We start from the raw sequence: 15,791 nt of genomic DNA, 5'->3' as shown, positions 1-15,791 counted from the left end.
ATGTGTAATCAACCGGCACCTCGTCAAAAAATACCTAAAGATGGTCCCGGGCCACGAGGCGCTCCGGATTGTTATTATGTAAGTAATAAATTTACGGGTACCATGAAACGTAAAATTTATATTTTAAAAAACTCTTAACACACAATTATTGTTAAGGGAAAAGCTAAGAGAGAGCTAGAAAATTGTTTCTTGAAATCGGTTCGTTTTTAAACACATTTTTTTCCTGTGTACGTATTTATGTAGGTTAAAGCGTATTTTGTGTGTGTGCAATATATCAGTAAATATTTTTATCCTGTACATGTTTTTTATCTTATATCCGAATATATATATATATATATTGTATATAAAAATAAAAATTACAACAAATCGTTTATTTTGTGTTGCTAGAGAGAGATATATAGTTCGTTTAATATGACCATGTCCGGTCAAATAAATCATTTTATATTAAGAAATTTTTCATCATTATCACATTAGCCGAAGAACATCCAAAGCTAGACCTAGTTTTCGCCTATAAACTTCCAATTGAAAAGGTCAGAAGCAGCCTGCACGCAGCATCTTCCAATAATATTAACAATGTCATCTGTTTATGACATATATTCCAGAAACTTAAAGCTCTACAGCCATCATCATCGTGCTACACGCTATCTAGCCCGCTATGCTACTTTGACTTGCCAGTCCGCTAGACTATGTATATAACTTTCGTTTGTCTGTAGATGACCATATTTTTGAATCAATCTCGTAGAAGAACACCGAACATAGCCAGGGTTTCTCCGAGTACCTTCACCGGTTTAAGCTCAAGGAGGACCCCTCGTGCTTCTGTGAACCGGGCGTCGACCAGACCGTGGTCCACCTGGTAGCCCACTGGCACGCATTCGGAGGGCTCCGGGTCGACTCCGAATGCCGGTTAGGCAGTAAGGTTAGCGAGGACTCCATGGCCTCGCTAACCAAAGACTAGGAAGCAAGACTAACGTTCCTAAAAATATGCAAAACGATTACGCAAAACGTAATGAAAAGAAACCTGAGTTGAGCTAAATTTCTAAAATTGTAAAAATACGCAAGTAAATAAAATAATACATATAAAAATGTATACCTAGAATAGATCAAAAATGTGACATAGGAAAAAAAAACAAAGAAATTGTAATAGTTAAGGTATGAGGAGAAGAAAGAATGGTATGGAATAAACGGAAAAATGGATATGAAATGGAAAGAAAGAAGAATTGCAGAAAGAACGAAAATAAAGGAATAAAAGATCATAGGAGGAACAATAGATGATCGCGAAAAAATATTAAATAAAAACAAGGTCCTTGTCCCATAATAGATAGGGGGGTACGAGGCGTCCCCATAGAAAGGGCCTTATTATAAAAAAAAAACATAGCCAGGGGTCTATGTAGCAGAGCCATGGCCCGTTTTGTGGCTATTTAGACTTTAGTAAGATAACTAATATAAAAAAAATATGTCAGACGTCGCGCGTGTTGAACTCCACGTTCCGTTATGTGAAGTTTATTCGAAAGCTCCGCGCTGAAGAAGAGGACCAGAGAAAAGGTGCCGAGAACAAGGCGAAGGAAGCCAAGGATAAGGCCATCAATGATTTCTTCCTGAAATGCGACCGCAAGTAGATATCTTTTAATTATTAATTCTAACAACTTAAACTTATTGCCACCAACTTAAACATTGACTTAAGATCGTAGTCCAATATTTATTTCTAGTAATAAAAACCGTTATCCCTAGAAATTAAATATTAATATTCAATCTTGCATACTTCATTTTTTAAATTACTTCTTCAAAACAATAAGCACTGATATATAGGACGGTCTACACATAAAATAAATATCGGGATAGATAGATATATAGGAATAGACGTATCTACTTATAGGCTTTTTAGCCTTTAGTCCAGGGCTTCAAAGGGCCTACTTTCCAATTCGAAAATCCACAAAAGACGATGCCTGTTTCTAAGTAAAAAATATACAAAAATTTTAAAAAATCAAAAGATTATTAGTCCATCGAACATAAGAAGTAAATTCAATATTGCTTATTCTTTATACTTTTATTACAGAAAATGCTTATTCGATATATTTTTATTACAAAGAACCAATAAAAAACAAAGCCTTCGCATAGCATTAGCCAGAGCCGAACAAATTCACGATTGAGACCTTTTAAGCTATAATATTAATCATAAAATCTGTAGTTCTATTACTTGGTAAGTTAGTAAAGATATATATATATATTTTTCATTCTGCTTTCCTACAGATCTCTTATCAATGATGTTGCTCGTCGAGTAGATCTCTGTCTGGTGTCATACCAGGAAGATTTAAAACTGAAGAGGGAAAGGTTTGTTTTCAATTTATTATATACAGTGTTTAAAATATTTTTAGTTATTTTGTATAAACCGGTTGCAAATGCTTATTACAGTTGACAGACGACTCCGCCTGCGTTTATAATGAGAATTTTTTTGTAAATATTTACTGCTACTGTTTAAAATTGAGTACTATTTAAAATAATAATCGTTAATTACCTAACTGAATTATTATGATCACATATTGCACTCTTTTTTAATGTACTTTCCTTGAAAAAAGTAATATTAAAAAAAGTAATAAATTGATCAAAAAGGAATGAACATTGGAATGTACATACTTTGAATTAATTAAAAAAATAGAGCACATAGTCCTTAACAAGTATTTATAATTTTACCGTTTATAATTTTTAGAAATTAGGAGTAATTAATATAGTTATGCGATTTTTTTGTTTGTAATTTTTCTGGCTTACGGAAAAGTTACTTTAAACTCATAGTCGCCACACAACGCACAGGACAAATTGCTGTTGCAGCCTTATGGTACCGGAGGAGAGTCCACGGACCGTTAAAAACAGCGAAGGACCTCAACAAAGTCATTTTGCGTCTTCATATGACCTTAACGAGGTCGTCAAAAGACGCTGGACGTGATCCGCTTCCTACTGGTCCTATTGGAAATCTTTGGAAGAAGCCCATGTTCAGTTGTGAGCCTATGACCAAAATGATGATAATGATAAACATAATCAGAGATCGGAATAAATGTATTGAATTTTGACACTTCTCGTGAATTCATAACATGGACATTTCATTTTTTTCTGATTCTTTTGTTTTATTTTAAGTTTTTAATAACAGTTATTTATTCTTGAATTTGAAATTGGATTCATTACATGTTCCATTTATAAAACCACAATGAACAACCATTTTTTTTCAACTTCCACAGCCAATATACAGGGTAATTGGTGATGGTAGGTGTAAAAGCTCTAAATAATGAATTTTTAGATCATTTTCAATGTCCCTTTTTAAAGTGATCACTCTGAAATATGTTACATAAATATGAAAAATAATTTATCGATTTGAATGCTACAGATCAAAAAACTCTGACAGAATAAAGTCTGCAGGAACAGATACTAATTAATTATTAATTATAATATGTAGTAATCTGAATTTATACCACGTTTTTTTCTATATCTTATTATGCCTTTTTACAAGTTTTGAAACCTTTGAATTGTGGATAGGTATCATACATTAATGGATAGCAAAAGGACTATAAATTCATCCTTTTAAACATTTTATACCTTAAGCCAATAACCGTATAGCTCGGATATATGGATGCATATTTACTTAATATGAAATGTTGACTTATTATGCGTAAGCGTTTTTGTATCGAACAAATACAGCGATGCCAATGGGCGAGTGAGACGGATGAAAATAAATCATTTTGTTTATTTATCTATTACCCACTTATAAAAGCTACTTATGCAATCGGTACTAAATAATATACGAATTATTAATCTGTGTACTTATTTTAAATATTAGGGGGACGGAAAGTAATGTCGGTTTCTTAAGTTAAATTCACACGACTACATTTTTAACAAGTTTTTATTTCTAATCAACAATATATTCACCTTCGTTGTCAACAACCTTTTTCTATCTAGTATACAAATTTCCAATGCCGGAGCGGTAAAATTCAATCGGTTTTTCTTTAAAATATGTCGACAGAAACGACATTACTTTCCGGTCCTCCTAATATTTTAAACATATACATTTTTAAACGTTGCTATATTTGTCTCTTTAAAGTCTACTCGTATTTTGATAATGTTGTTCAGATTGAAAGAAATATTTGCGCGAGAGGAAGAAGAAAACATACGTAAGTTTGTTGAACAAGCGCAGGCAGGCGCAGCGTTGATATGGCAGGACAAGAAGGACAGACTTCAATACCTGCTAGCGAAAAGAAAGAAAGAACACGAGGAGAAATATAAAGACACTCCTTTGTTAGTATGTTTTTATTCATTGTTTTTATACAGTCCCAACTAAAACCATCAGACGACCTATATGTCTATCTCTCGACGTCTATACTCCGTTGAAATCCTTTCAACTGGCAGAAGCATTTTGTTACCACTTTAATAGTGCGAACAGCCAAGGATTGAAACAACCTACTAGCGACATTGTTTCCAGCTAGCTGTAACTCGGGTATTTTCTAGAAAAGTATGCTTTGCAAAAACAAAAACAAAATCAATTTCACAAAGTACATTAAATTAGAGACAAAATTCATTTTTAGAGCTGTAAAAGAGTGGCGGTAAAATACTTTGACCTTGGTCTGTTCCTTGACAAATTACTTCTGTTCAAAAATATACCGACAAGGTATTAGTTCGATAGCTGTTAGATAAGGAGGTTAAATACTCTACGCTCTAAACATTTATTAAAGTTTCTTAAAATATTGAAATACTCTTTTTTACCAAAAGTAGTTTTTCGTTTCGTTTTCGACGTTTTCAATGTCTGATGTTTTTATTTTTGGCGACCATTTTTTAAACTTACTGAAGAAATAGCAAATAAAACTTTCTTTTTTAAGTCAAAAATAAAAAACGCTGCAACCAAAATGGTTTTCTACAGTTTTTGACGCGAATAGAAAGGGAAAATCTTACCTCCAATTTATAAATCATGTTATAAATATTATAATCAAACATCTCACCGAAGGAGCAGTGGTCATAAAAGATCAATATCATTTTGGTTAGAGATAATATAAAATCATTTTTATTGTCTCTTGTCAGTTAATGTATAAGATACACAACAAGAGCGGATAACAGTACCTTGTGAGGTATTTTCAAGTTTTTTCTGGATAGTAGGTTTGTGTATTAAAATTTTCTATTAATTACTTTTAAACATGCCTTTCTCTTTTCTCCACTTTTTGCCATTAAGTCAGAAATGGACGGCACACGAACACTTGCATTTTCAGATTTTAAGAGCCACGTCATCAACTTATTTTTATCCGTAGAATTTCTTTGTTTCGCGGTTAGGTTTTTAAGTTAAATGCCATCACAGAGTTTTCCATTACTCGCTCTATATAACTGTTATCCGGCGATTCTTTTGTATGTTTTTAATCTGTATCAAATAAGAATTGAAATACAGGTCAAAATGTGTCCACGTTCTACCGTGTATTGTCAAATTACGCGCCATGGAAGCGCAAGAAATTCAATTGTACCAGATGAAGGAGAAACAGGCGCGCAAAATGGCGGAAAAAGAATTTGACAAGATGTGGCATGAAGTTGCCATGAAAGAAGCCGATGCTCTGGTAAGGTTCTTTATTATTTAACACACGTCTTAAATTTGGATTGTGAAAATCGTTCGGGATTCTCATATTTGCAAACCCAGTATATTTGTTTCATCGTCAACATTATGTTAGCCGATCGACGGCCACTTCAAAGCACATAGCTCACCCAAAGATTATCCTGGTGATCAGTTTAGCGTTGCTCGTATTACATCTAATGGAGGTTTGCCCACGTTGCAGTATGTTCATTATTGTGGTTATTACTCTAATATTGGAACTTATTTAACGCATTATAATAAAATGATGTATCATTTGAATACAGACTGCAAGAATGGAACTCGATGCAATTGAGCGCCTAAGAAGAGACAGGGAATGCAAAGAAAGCACGGATTATCAGATTGAACAGAGACGCTTACAACGAGAGAGGGAGAAGGAGCTATTAAAGGAACAGACATTAAGATTTAGGGCTATTTGGGAAGAAGATATCAAGAAGGAAGAAGCAGGTTAGAATTTATTCATATTGTTATTTATTACTTTGAATCATTTACAGTCACCACTTCTGATTACAAGAAGAATGTGAGAAGATACCAATTTGATAGACTCTAGAATCAGATTAAACTTAGCCGTTATCTGAGAGTGTGATTTTTAGAATATTCATAACAGTAGTGGAGCATTTTATTGCCACCTTTATGATGACTTAAAAAATGATCACCGTCCTACAATGGGCACATAGTGGATAATCGACCTTATTAAAGTCGTCGGAAGATGGCAGCAGTGGACGTCCGACACATGAAATGATGATGTTGAAGATGATGATTGATGACGGAAATTAATTACCGTTGCTATGCAAAACGGATCAAAATAATTTTTAGACACTAAAGTTTTTTGGCAGAAACTGCGGTAATTGTCTTTGACAGTCTCTTGATAAAAAGAGCATCCAGTAAACCTTTTAATTGTATCTTGGCACCACGCCCATTAGGTCATGTACCTACTTAAACTGTTATGTCTCACTTCTGTTTAATATTGTTACTTTTTATTTCTTTATTTAAGATGAAATAATTTTATTCTTAATAAAACTATATAAAGAAACATTACGATGAAATTGATCACTAAAAGTGTTAACCTTTTCGATGGACTTAATATTAATTTAAAACAATATTATTTGTCAGGAAATTAGCTTAGCTGTTACCTAATATGTTATAAGGTGCTAATGTGCTATTGCAGCGCAACTTGCACGTAAACAAAAGAACTTGGAAGTGGCAGAAGACAGCAGGAAATTCTTGGAAGATAAACAGGAGAGAATGGCGAAGGAGGCTGCGGAACAGAAGTTGGTTTCTGACGCCTGGGACTCTCTCGCCGGTCAAGGGCTCGCTGATGATTTAGCAAAGATTGAGCTAAGGAAGAGAAAGGAGGTGAGTATGTTTTTAAATTTGGTACACGAAAGAATCATTTAATATGAGTAACCTTCTCTTTATGAACTAATTGGCGATTTTCTTACACAGGCTGATAGGAAATTAGTGTAAAAGCATATGAAGTGGTGAATATGTAGCACAGTTATTCGCTTGAAATTTTTAACAGCTATTTTTAACCATTCTGTATAACATGGTCATTCTGAAATATATTGCGATAATTTATTGCGACAAGCTAATAGCTTCTGCCATTACAAAGTCTGCAGGGATAGATATCAAACAATGATTTTTAAAACCAATAATCCGAATTGTGAAATCGATTTTTATTAATACATTATTAATTGATTTTTATATAGGGTGTATATACGAGTAGTCGATATAAAGCAGTCCGTCAAAAATTTAGAGAATGATATACGTTCAGCATATGCAAGGCAAGTAACAGCAAATGAAGATGGACGAGTACAAGTTGTTTTTGTGTTTAGCGCGAACTGGACGAATGCAACAGGAAGCTTATAGAACTAAGGAAACAGTTCGCCGATCTGGACTTGGACGATTCGTTGGTTAAAGAAGACGCCCGGCGTGCTCAAGAGAAGACGGATCAGATACGCTGCAGGTATCTGAAGTGGGCAAAAGATACCAATAAGGTAAGAACTGTTTTTTTTAATACTACTAAAAATCATCATTGTTATCTTTTAAGTCGAACAGACTCCCACTGCAAATTGTCAATTACCGGTCTTACACTGCTCGCACTCAATGACCTCCAATGACCTTAACATGGTCATTTGTCCACCTTGTGCCCGGAAGTCTTACGCTACGCTTGGCCAGCCGTGGTCTCCACTCCAGACCCCTAAGTCCCTAACGGCCATTTGTTCTGAGCGCTATGTGACCTGCCTATTGCCACTTCAACTTGCCAATACAATATTCCGTACTTTTACTCAACTTATCTATATTCTTTTCCGATTTCTATTGTTATCTTAAATAATAGTGATATTTCGATGAAACTTATTTGTGACGTATTTTTAATCTTTTATCAATATCATTATTTGCGGAAAGCCGCACAAAATCTTTTATGTTTTATTGGAACTATTAATTCATTCAACATTTGAATGCAGGAAGTTCGTCAAGCAATGATAGAACAGATAAAGGACCGTGAAAAAGCAAGGGAGAAGCTTAAAAAGAGGATTGCGGAGGAGGATGAGTACAATAGACAGCTACGACAGCAACTGGATCAGCTGGTCGAACATAAGAAGATGACAGACGCGAAGGCGAGGAAACATCATCAGCAAAACTTGGTCAAGCAAATTGAATATAGCAATTTGTTGAAGGTAACGTTTGATGTTTTATTAGTAATTTATATTTTTAACGCTGCAATACACAATTTTAATTACATAGGTTGTTTTACATTTGTAGGAACGTGCCAGACAAGAGGAGCTTGACCAACTGAAGAAGTACCAGATTGCAACTAAGGAATACGAGGAAGAAATTAAGAAGATGCTATGCCGGTAAGTCTTTGGTTTGAGCACGTAAAGATCGCTAACCTGGTTCTAATTAGATTAAAAACTCAACAACGTATTGTCTTGAGAATTTTTTTTTTAATATTAATACAATTCTTCATCACCATCATCATGTCTACCGATGGACGCCCGCTGCAAGACATTGACCTTTCACAAAGATCGCCACATTAACAAGTCTTAAGCAACCTTGACTTCGTCATTAGACTAATACAGTTATGAACATGTAATCAGTAATGGGGAGATCTGTATGCCTATTTCGAAATGGTGGTGGGCGGGCCACATAGCACTTAACAGATGGCCGCTTGGATCTGGAGCATAGGAAGTCCAAGCTACTCACAAACAAATTTGCAAGGATGGGCAGCAGCGTCCTTGGCGTATCATAATACCACAACGCGTTCACTAACATGCTTACAAACCTAAGCGATTATGGTATATCCCGTATAGATATCTTTGGAGGAGACCCTATCCCTTCCTGTGGGTGTGCCTATATGAGCGAAAACGCCGAGCTATACATTTACCTTTTTAAAACTTGTACTCGTATTACCAATTACAAAATTTATTGAAATAAATAGCATTGGTTTATATTCTCCCATAAACATTTGAATCGAATGATGCATCTTAAATCTTTCGACCAGACTATGTAAATATAATGACGCACGTATTTAAATTTTCGAGTCTGTTCGCTACTCGTGTGTAATTTTAATATAAAAGCTACCATACATTATTTTTAACTGGGTTCCGCCGCCGTACAAGAACTTTCATTACCGTATTGAGACATTAGAAGGATGACACATAGTGTACGAACAATTTGCCTAATGATAAAATTATCAATGGTTATAGAAGTAATAAATTACGTAAAGATAATATAATTAAGAAAAAGCGTTTTTAAAATTCGGATTATTGCACATTATAATTATTTTTTGGTCACTGTCTGTCCCTGCAGACTTTTGTCATGCCAGAACTTACGTGTCTGTCGCTTTCCAATTGACTTTCAGAGAGATCACTTTATAGAAAGTAGGGGATAATAGTTGTAAAAGATTTAAACCTTTTTGCTAACAAATGGCTGTTACATCTATAGCCAACTACCCTCTTTTTATACACACACACACACACACACATAAATATACATAAATATATATGTATATATATATACACACGCACTATATATATATATATATATATATATATATATATATATTGGTCCAAAAATAAGTGGTTCCAAACACAACCTTTATTTTATTCTTAGCAGTATACCAATCTTTTCACTCTTATATTTCTCGTGACATTATATCGACGGTTAAACGTTACGACCAAGTTACAAAAGACAAATAAGGTACGTTTATGAAGTTGTAATTAATAAGTAAATAAAAACTTAAATAAAATTTCATCTTTAATCCACATATATATGATTAATGTTTTCCTCACTGACTTAAGGAACTCCAAAATGTTAGTTATTCTGTATCCATAGTGACATAAAACATCGCCTATTATTACTCTATGACGGTAAAAAGTACTGATGTTGTGCTAATTTAATAAACATTTTTTCCTCTTTGTTTTTCTTTTATTTTGACAGCATTCCGAGACATGCATATACAAATGTCATCAATTTTAAATGACGTATTATTTATTAAATTGTAAAGATTTGTTTGTGTGAAAGAAATATTTGTGAGGAAGTGGTTGTTCACAAATCAAAGGGTTATGTAAAATAAATATAAATGCCATTTTTATGCATTTCAAACTTTTGTCTCTCAACATTATTATGCTTAATCATTGACCTCTTGCGACTGTCACTATCTCATAGGACGAATATGAGTAGGCAATTGATTATTTATCTTGTTATTAATACTAAAAAAATAATAACGTGTCTGCTAAATAAATCCTTAAGATAAACAGGTTTTGTTGTTTATTTTTAATATAGCAACACTTTTTTCAGGAGACACTGCTCTAATTTATTATATTATATTTTATATATTATATTAAATTATTTATTATCTATGCAAAGGCTAGTACAATTAAAAGTAAATTACATTATCATCATTATTTATGCTGTAAGATGTCCACTGTTGGATATATGTCTCCCTGATAGATTTACAGAAAGACAAATTGGAAGCGGCCTGTATGATGTGTCTTGTAAGGACCTGAAAAGGTTTCACCTTGTTAATAACAAGTAGTAGTAAATATAGTTACAGAAGTGTTTGTGTGAATGATAGTACAAAAATTAAAAAAGATAATGAAAGCAAGATGACGCAGTTAGACTAAATTTAAGCTCGAACTATAGTTGTCATAGACAAATTTAGATTAGAAGGTCATAGTCAACAATCGTGACTGTCTTATCTAAAAGTATCAACCATAAAAAGTCATAGTTTAAGGTCTTGTTGATAAACACGTTCAAGGTACGGTCACCGCCCACTGTTCGTTTTAAATCGTTCCACTTCTCAACGATATTACACTTTGGTATCAATTGTAAAATAATAAATTAATATTACTTATAATTAAATCTGTCTTGTTCGATTAAATTAATACATACATATATGACTCATGCCACACAAGAGGTTACTGTAAATGATTCTATGTGTACAATATGAATAAACATATTGTCTTTTATGCCATTGATAATGAAAAAATACTTTATTAGGACCCTTTTTTCTGTTAATTATGTTTATAGGCTGCGTGGAAGGTAGGGAAACCAAAGCTGGCTTTTCCCTTAGATTTTAAAAGATCCAGGTTGGAAGCAACCTGCTTACAGAGTCTTTCGACAACCTTAAGAAGGTCGACTGTGCACTTTGTGGGAGAACGTCGTATGCTGCTCTAGAACTGAATACCTGCATTAGATTCATTTTCAATCTCCGCAAATTCGACCATATATGTCCCTACCTTTATTAGCCAAAATGGCGTGTGCTAACTACACTTTTCTCTTTACTTTTTTCTCCCAATTCACCTTTCATACACACGAAAAAACACCCCCAGTATCAACTATACTCACTCCTCCTTTGCTATACAAGCTTTTGTTTGAAACGCTCTCGATATTATAATGATCAGGAATCGTTGCGCATTTAAAGCGAAGGTTCTACAGCTGTTGCTTGACAAGCTGACGAAATCGTCACGATATCTGGACTTTATTATTTATTATATTTAAATAAATAGTTACTTCCCAATTTAATTTTCTTATTCAATTTTATTTTTCGTTTTTTATGATATTAACTAGTTTCACCTACCTTTATTAATATATCTTTGTATCGCCTAAACGGTTAACTGGCAGAGAATACCTTCGGCATTAATTTCGCTGTTATACAAAGAATGTGTTAAAAAGTTTTTTTTTTTTTAAAAACATTAAGTCCTAAACGGCCACTTATTCTGCTCACTATGTGGCCTACCTACTGCCACTTCCAGCCGCCATTCTCCTGGGCTATTTCGGTAACTTTCGTTCGTCTACGGATCTCCTCATTTTTGATTCGATCTCGTAGAGAAATCCCGAGCACATCCCCTCCATGGCCTGTTGCTTGCCAATGAGCCTTGAGTGAGAAGAGACTATGGTTACCAACATTGGTCATAAATCTTCGGCTATAAGCACTGAAAGATATTGAATGAAAAGGTGTTTCATAGTGTTTTGTTAATTATATATTAAAATTTTTAATCTGTATTCTGTATTTACTTAGTTTGTTTAAGAAGTTACGTAATGCAACTGAGTTTGCATAGTTTTTTAATCGGTGATAACAATAGAAGATGATAATAACAGATTATCATTTAATATTAGTTTAAATGGAAAAGCGTTGCTCAATTTGCAAGTAGATCGGCGGTTTGCCTTGTCGAGTAAACTACATAGTTTTTAACCTTTTGAGATGGCGAGGCGAGGGTTGCCATGTAAAGCATTATGTACCTAATTTTCCATGTGTTTTTATTAACATAGTCTATAAGATTGCTTTAAGGCCGTCAATTTATTGCGCGCTACATACAGGATGTTGGGTTTTAGGTCTAATAACTTTAAAGGGGTTAATTCATAACTCATTTGTTTTTGAAGCGAATCGTGCAGCAAATGGCTGTCGAAAATCGTTTTCTTTTTGATATTGTTATTTTTAATTGTTATTTTCCCATATTTTGTTACGATATTAGACGTGTTCTTTTTTTTATTTTTTTTTTCCATTTGAATCTATCGAAAAGATTTTACTATGAACCACCTTACAATGACCACTTGTGGAAGTCATGAGAAAAATTCTGAAAGAGCTGAACACAATGAAAATGATAGTTCTGATTTCGGTATTCAAAGATTTTTCCAAAATAAAAACAAAAGTAAAACATTATCCTAATACCAACTGTTGGTATCCCTTAACAAGTAGCATGACTCAGTTAACGTTGCAAGATTCGCAAATAGTTCCGGTTTGCGAAATAAGACGCCGACCTCTCCGTTTTCCGACAACGCCGACATAATTGCAGTGCTATTTAACGCTATTGTTTCTCATGACAACGTGATAAATTGCATGCAATATGACGGCAAAATTTTACCGCCAATGAATTGCTTACCACATAAGGCACGTTTGCTTATCTCACTGTAAACAAAAAATTACAATTATTTTTTATGATCATCGCAGTTCGATGTTTATTATTATATTATATCCAAAGAAAAACCATATCGCGACTGAGTTATTTAATATCGTTAAAGTTTTAGTAATAATGTTCATCGTTATCATCATCATATCAGCTGATAGATATCCACTGCAAGGTTTAGGCCTCTGAGGAACCGGTCTTGCGCTGCCCACATCCTGCGACCGAGGACCTACTTGCAACCGGCTTGTATTCGCCGCTGGAGAACCTATCTGTGATGCGGGCCGGTCAATGCCATTTTAGAGACGAGCAATTCTTCAAGCTAAGTCGGTGACCTAGGTTCTGCGGATCACCCCATTTGTGATTCAAATAATTTTGTTAAATATACTCAATCGAATTGTTAGATTACGCGTATTTTGTTATTTAATACTCTTGTTATATTTTAAGCCTATTTTAAATTAATATGTATGTAACATTAAGCTCACTGTCGCTTAATGATCCATAGAAAGCTGTGTTTTTCTACATACGGCCCCTCTTTTTCTGGCCCTCTCGTTCCCTCTTGCCATGTGCAGGGCATAGGTGTTACAACTCGAGTAAACTATTTTACTATTTTATTATTTTATTTCACTTTCTCCTTTCATCCTTAACAATCTCTATCTTTCTTTACATTCAAATCCTCTCTCGTGCATCACCTTCCTTCCCTCATCTTTGTTCCTAAACACTATCCACAGTGCTATATTACCACAGTTTGTAACATTATCAGTTTTGACTAAATTTTTCGATTTTATTTATATTTAATTTTTAGTTTTATTTTTATACTATTATATCTATTTTATTATCCTTTCCTATTTACTAAACCTATTTATGTCTAGCTTGGAATCTTGCTCGACTCTCTTTGACGTACTTCTGAGTCTTATTGTTCTCTGAGGTATATTGAACAGTTTTTTGGAGAATTCTGTAAATATAGGGCGATATTTGTCGTCCCCGAGAGAGAGAAGGCTATTTCTGGGTTTTCTTTACGAAATCGAATCGAACGAGAGTATCCGACACAGCCTAGCGGATTAGCAATTTGAAGTACAAGGAGTTGGCTATATAACACGCAGTACAGATGGCTGGCGAGTGTAGCATATGACGACCACCCACAAGATAGACACAGAATTTTGCTAAGTCGTCGAAAGATGCAGGGTGTGGGGTGTTTCTATCCGAAATTATATGAATGATATTTTTATCTTTTTAAGTAAATATTAACACAAATAGTAACGCGATTGATATTCAAAATTTAAGCCCCAATTCCGAACGTGCGACTATAGCTGTTGCTATTAAAGCTACTTTATACGAGTATAAAGATTGTTACTGTCCGATTGTTTATGATTGCAATTATTTGAAATTAAAATTATTAATACCATAAATAATATATATTTTTTAATTCCAGCCCGTTCTTTAGCGACGAGCTTCATCCGTTCATGAAGCAGATGGCAAAGGGACTCAAGATGTCGGAGAAATGTCCCTGTTCCACGAAAGATTATTGTAAATGAAAATATATTTTTTATTAATAAATGTTTTGGGTTTTGTACGGATAGTTATTTTTATTTATTATTAACATTCTATCGCTGTGAGCAGTCCACATATTGCATAGAATAGTTTGCCGATGTAGCCTATGTGTCTGAATGATGAACACGGACAGATCTGTTTACAAGATTGTAAAACCACAAAATTGCTTCTTTTGATTGTAAATAATGTGGACACATGACCTTGTTACGGTCATCCATATCCGCGGAATGCAGGCCGCTTCCAACCGGTCCTATTGTAAATCTCTGGTATGTACAACAGTGATTTTTTTATGGACGTAAAAGGGTACTCCAATACCTCGCTTTGTGTAGTTTCGTTTCGTCATTTTTGTCCCATTTAAAAAAAGCATATACACCAATACCACGGTTTGCGTTATTATAGAAGTTGCGTCGCTGCTTAACTAAGACTAATTTTCACTGTGCGTCGTTAGATTTTCGAGGTTGCGTTGTTTTGGGATCGAATCTTTAATTATTTTAAATTTTCTATTTTTTTCCTTAAAGATGGCAACACTTTTGTTTCTAATTGCGCCATGCCATCAAAACTCGGAGATTCCCTTTCTAACTAAAAATCAACGCAATTTGAATTCTGTTTCATTTTCATTTTGTTTTGTAGTTGTGGAGTTCGATTTCAATTACGTAGTGTGTTGTGCTTTTTTAAAAAAAGAATAGTAAATTTATATAAATTTTAACGTGTTGTTTCTGGTTACAAAAAAGGAAAATATTATTCCAATTTATTTATTGGCAGAGTTATATTATTTTTGTTTTTTAAATGTTTACTTTGTACAATTTCCTTTTTAAAAAGTATTATTTTCGTGACCATGGAACCTATCTTCGGTCATTCATGGTTTGCTATAGAAAATCTTAATTCACTTTGCGGCGTTTCAATTTGCGTCATGTTTTTTTGGAACGTAACCACGACGCAAAGTGAGGTTTTGGTGTATGTATATATAAATATATATAAATAAATAAATATATATATATATATATATATATATATATATATAGATAAGTTGTAGATAAATTGTTTCAAAATTCGAGTTTCGTTTCGTAACCTAAAGACTTCGTCACCAACATATTGTTCGGCTATCCGCATCACAGAGTCTTTGGTGGTAGAAAGCTCTACTCTTTTGTCTCAAATGTAAACGATATTACAATACACCTTTGTAGTGTCTCAGAATTTATTTAATTCATGATAATTACAAGATTTAA

At 33.8% G+C, this 15,791-nt stretch overlaps 1 protein-coding gene across 1 annotated transcript; it reads left to right on the top strand.

Annotated features, from left to right (window-relative positions):
- On the top strand, positions 1–14,549 carry LOC137924528 (cilia- and flagella-associated protein 53-like). Its single transcript, XM_068767917.1, has 12 exons — positions 1–78; positions 743–916; positions 1,461–1,612; positions 2,248–2,328; positions 4,114–4,278; positions 5,414–5,576; positions 5,875–6,055; positions 6,777–6,964; positions 7,444–7,605; positions 8,074–8,286; positions 8,372–8,463; positions 14,447–14,549. Exons 1-12 carry the CDS (start codon positions 1–3, stop codon positions 14,547–14,549), a joined length of 1,752 nt encoding a protein of 583 aa, XP_068624018.1.
- The last annotated feature ends 1,242 nt before the right edge of the window (positions 14,550–15,791 follow it).

The sequence above is a fragment of the Battus philenor genome, unplaced genomic scaffold (assembly GCF_028537555.1).
Source record: "Battus philenor isolate CCGP_79_NKW_IND1 unplaced genomic scaffold, ilBatPhil1.0.hap1 SCAF_24, whole genome shotgun sequence".
In the NCBI taxonomy this organism is placed as follows: Eukaryota; Metazoa; Arthropoda; class Insecta; order Lepidoptera; family Papilionidae; genus Battus; species Battus philenor.
The sequence above is the reverse complement of the archived record's forward strand: the minus strand, read 5'-3'. Positions and strand labels throughout refer to the sequence as shown.